The sequence below is a fragment of the Arachis duranensis genome, chromosome 5, assembly GCF_000817695.3.
Source record: "Arachis duranensis cultivar V14167 chromosome 5, aradu.V14167.gnm2.J7QH, whole genome shotgun sequence".
Taxonomy (NCBI): Eukaryota; Viridiplantae; Streptophyta; class Magnoliopsida; order Fabales; family Fabaceae; genus Arachis; species Arachis duranensis.
The window spans coordinates 94447551-94452577 of NC_029776.3; the positions used below are offsets into that span (position 1 = coordinate 94447551).

At 33.1% G+C, this 5027-nt stretch overlaps 1 protein-coding gene across 1 annotated transcript; it reads left to right on the top strand.

The window, feature by feature from the left end:
• The first annotated feature begins 2235 nt into the window (after nt 1-2235).
• LOC107490489 (uncharacterized) lies at nt 2236-2877 on the top strand. The gene has a single exon (XM_016111266.1). It carries the CDS (start codon nt 2236-2238, stop codon nt 2875-2877), a length of 642 nt encoding a protein of 213 aa, XP_015966752.1.
• Nucleotides 2878-5027: the final 2150 nt, after the last annotated feature.

Consider the following 5027-nt stretch of genomic DNA (forward strand, 5'->3'; position numbering starts at 1 on the left):
CCCACAGAGATTGTTGGTATGAAGCAAGCTATGGTCACCTTGTAAATCTTAGTCAGGCAAACTCAAATGGTTATGGATGATGTATGAATAAAACATAAAGATAAAGATAGAGATACTTTTGTAATTCATTGGTGAGAATTTCAGATAAGCGTATAGAGATGCTTTGTCCCTTCCGTCTCTCTGCTTTTCTACTATCTTCATCCAATCCTTCTTACTCCTTTCCATGGCAAGCTGTATGTTGGGCATCACCGTTGTCAATGGCTACAGTCCCGTTCTCTCAGTGAAAATGTTCAACGCACTCTGTCACAGCACGGCTATTCATCTGTCGGTTCTCGATCATGTCGAAATAGAATCCAGTGATTCTTTTACGTCTGTCACTAACGCCCCACAATCGCGAGTTGAAGCTCGTCACAGTCATTCAATCCCTTAATCCTACTCAGAATACCACAGACAAGGTTTAGACCTTACGGATTCTCAAGAATGGCCGCCAATGGATTCTAGCTTATACCACGAAGATTCTGATTAAGGAATCCAAGAGATATCCACTCAATCTAAGGTAGAACGGAGGTGGTTGTCAGGCACACGTTCATAGGTGAGAATGATGATGAGTGTCACGGATCATCACATTCATCAAGTTGAGGAACAAGTGATATCTTAGAACACGAATAAGCTGAATTGAATAGAAGAACAATAGTAATTGCATTAATACTCGAGGTACAGCAGAGCTCCACACCTTAATCTATGGTGTGTAGAAACTCTATCGTTGAAAATACATAAGAACAAGGTCTAGGCATGGCCGAATGGCCAGCCTCCCAAAAAGGGTTCAATCATAAAAACACGATCAAAAAATGATCCGAAGATTGAAAGATTCCCCCCTAATACAATAGCAAAAGGTCCTATTTATAGAAAACTAGTAGCCTAGGGTTTACAGAAATGAGTAAATGACGTGAAAATCCACTTCTGGGCCCACTTGGTGTGTTCTTGGGCTGAGCATTGAAGCTTCCATGTGTAGAGACTTTTTCTTGGAGTTAAACTCCAGCTTTTGTGCCAGTTTGGGCGTTTAACTCCCACTTTTGTGCCAGTTCAGGCGTTTAACACCGGGAATTCTAAAGCTGACTTAGAACGCCTGTTCGGGCCATCAAATCTCGGGCAAAGTATGGACTATTACATATTGCTGGAAAGCCCTGGATGTCTACTTTCCAACGCAATTGAGAGCGCGCCAATTGGGCTTCTGTAGCTCCAGAAAATCCACTTTGAGTATAGGGAGGTCAGAATCCAACAGCATCTGCAGCCCTTTTCAGCCTCTGAATCAGATTTTTGCTCAGGTCCCTCAATTTCAGCCAGAAAATACCTGAAATTACGGAAAAATATACAAACTCATAGTAAAGTCTAGACAAGTAAATTTTAAATAAAAACTAATAAAATATAATAAAAACTAACTAAAACATACTAAAATCATACTAAAAATAATGCCAAAAAGCGTATAAATTATTCGCTCATCACTAACACATCTACAATGAGTGAGAAACGACGAGCTCTTCATGAGATTGCCTGTGAGAAAATAATGTCCAAGTGGTTTACTTAATGGTTCGTTGTATTCGTAGAGTTATGTAGTATGTTCTTATTTATTTATTGTGTATTACTGGTATGTGATGTAGTTTGTTTTATTTATTTCTGATGTAAGTTTTTAAATTAGTCAATATTATTGTGTCGTTATTGTTCATGAAAGTGACCGTTGCAAAACTAGCTGTTAAGTAGCCGTTGCAAAACTAGCCGTTAAGTAGCCGTTAAGGAAAACTAGCCGTTGCAAAACTAGCCGTTGCAAAAGTAGCCGTTGCAAAACTAGCCGTTACAAAACTAGTCGTTAAGGTACTTATTGCATACACACTTATAAATATCAACTATTAATGACTCCACAACTCCACTTCAACTCTTGTTTCTCACCTCGACAGAGAACTAAAAATTACATTTCTCCATATGGCTAGAAATTTTGATGATATATTCAATGAGGCTTTGTATAGCAAAAGAAGACGGCAAGATAACACACTCATAGATAATTGGATCGATGAGTATTTATTCGAATATTAAGAAGAAGAAGATATCGATAGAAGCCCTATCCTAATTACTCGTAGATGGATCAACATAGATCGAGAAGCAAGACATGATCGCCTTTTCCAAGATTACTTTGCAGATGCACCGGTGTATAATGCTGACATTTTTCGACAGAGATTTTGAATGAGAAGAGATGTGTTCCTTCGGATAGTAGACGCTCTCTCAAATGTCTATCCGTATTTCCAACAGAGGGTTGATGCAACTGGAAGAAGAGGCTTGTCGCCACTTCAGAAATGTACCGCTGCGATACGGATGTTAGCATATGGCGTAGCAGCTGATGCTGCTGATGATTATGTGCGCATAGGCGAGAGCACTACAATTGAATACTTGGAAAATTTTGTTGAAGGTGTCATTTCCATGTTCCAGGATGAATACTTGCAAAAACCCAATCGAAATGACGTACAACGCCTGCTACAAATGGCGGAGGGTCGTGGCTTCCTTGGCATGTTGGGTAGCATTGACTGCATACATTGGCAATGGAAAAATTACCCAAAGGCGTGGAAAGGTATGTACATGAGTGGTTATCGTAGAGTTGCAACCATAGTACTTGAGGTTGTAGCATCTTCAGACCTTTGGATATGGCATGCGTTCTTTGGAGTTTTTGGTTCAAATAATGATATCAACGTGTTAGATCGTTCTCCAGTGTATGATGATATTCTAAATGACCATGCTCCGGAGGTAAATTATACTATTAATGGTAATAATTATACAATGGGATACTATTTAGCAGATGGTATTTATCCTGAATGGGCCGATACTACTTAGCAGATGGTATTTATCCTGAATGGGCCACATTTGTCAAATCAATCTCAAAGCCACAAGGTGAGAAACGCAAGTTATTTGCACAATACCAAGAAGGGCAAAGAAAAGATGTGGAACGAGCATTCGGAGTGTTGCAAGCACGCTTTGCAATTATACATAGTCCAGCTCGTTTTTGAAAAAAGAAAAAGCTTGCCAACATAATGAGAGCTTGTATTATATTGCATAATATGATTGTTGAGGATGAAAGAGACAGCTATGTAGGAAATTTTGCTCTAGGCTTAGAGTATGATGATGTTGAAAATGGCTTATCACAACCTCAGCTGGGAGAGGAAGATTTTGCACCATACCATCAATTTCTCCAAAGAAATGCCCAACTTCGAAATAGGCAGCAGCATAGACAATTGAAGGAGGACTTGATTGGACACATATGGCAATTTCACAATACTTGTCGTCAACTATAGAGTTTAATTATATTTTTCTTTGTATTAAGTAATTTTACAAATTAGTGTAACCCCGAATTATCTATTGTGTATTATTGTTATATATGAATTTATTTAATATTAATATCTTTTAATAGTGGATTATTTTTAAATTTAAATATTTAAATTACATTATTGAAAAAAATTAATTACATTAATTTTAAGTATTTTAATTAATTAATTAAGTGGGACCACAACAAGGACTAAAGTTAGTTCCTCCTAATGGAGAAGAGAAAGATGTTTTGAGTTCCTATTTACTAATGGAGAAGAGAGAGATGCTTTGAGTTCCTATTTACTGTTTATGACGCAAAAGCTGATGTGGAGTTACTTTTTATGACAGATGGGTCATAAACAGGAATTGGGATGAGTTCCTTACTGGAGATGGTCTTATTATTCATGAGAACCATTTCTACGTAAGTCGTTTTGTTCTGGTCAAATAACTTTTCATAACCTTATATATTAATTTTGTTATATATATATTACGGTAGTTTTTCTTAATATATACATATACATAAATAAAAAAATATGTGAATTATATTTTTTAAACTTTATGTTACTGGGTATTAAAAATATTTAAATCACATATATTAATTATTTTTTTTGTTATAATTATTGTTTTATATATATATGATTTTTTTTATTCTACAATCATGCAATAATTTTTTTTATATGTATATATATATTCCTCAATTCCAGCTCCATTCATACGCATATTAACAGTTTTTTTTCTAATAGTGATATTTTAATTTTTTGTTTTTCTTTTTTTCACGTATCTTTCTTTTTTTTCAAATAGTGATGTTTTACTTTTTTTAAAATATATTTTTCTTAATAATTACATTACTAATCTAAAATATAAAATAAGAAGAAAAGGTGACACATATATCCAAGAAAAAAAATAAACTTAAAAATAAAAAAAAAAGAAATTTTATATTAAAAATGTAAAAATAATATATTCAAAAAGAATAGTCGTAATATATAAATTGAGTCCATAATTTAAATTTCTCTAAAACTAATTTAATCAAATACCAATATTAGAAATAAATTACTTAAATAATATTTAATCTATTCCAGTCTTTAGACAGTTATAAATTAGAGTCATTCTCGTAACGACAACGAATTGAAACAACATCATAAGTTCGAACATTTAGAATTCATACAAATTCAGACCATTCTTTTGTTCTTTGAAAACTTTCTGTATCCCTGATAGAGTTGAATCGAAATTTCTTTTATGAAAAAAGAGTTACGGAGATGGCTTTGATGTGTTGGAGACTAAAATCCGGAAGTCACTATTTATATTTGAGTGTGACACCCATTAAACCCGAAACACCAAATAAAATAGTATCTCTGGTTTATTCTCATTTAATTATAAATCTAAAGTAATAATGACTTATTTAATTCAATATTTATGATAATAAATGAGATAACCATTATATAAGTCATTTAATGTAAAATAGCTTAATTTATGATTATAATTAATATATGTATATATTGCCCATAAATAGATTAGAAAATAACAATTTCGTAACAAAATAATCATTCAATTTGAATTACAATTAATTGATTTATAGAAATTATAATAAAATGTATGATATTTAAATAATTAACCAAATCAATTAGTTGATATAATTAATTTATTATAATAAAATAAATTTATTGAGTTAAAATAAATAAATT

Excerpts from the sequence above, each read along its gene's own strand:
- LOC107490489 (XM_016111266.1), top strand. The coding sequence starts at position 2,236 with ATGAGAAGAGATGTGTTCCTTCGGATAGTAGACGCTCTCTCAAATGTC.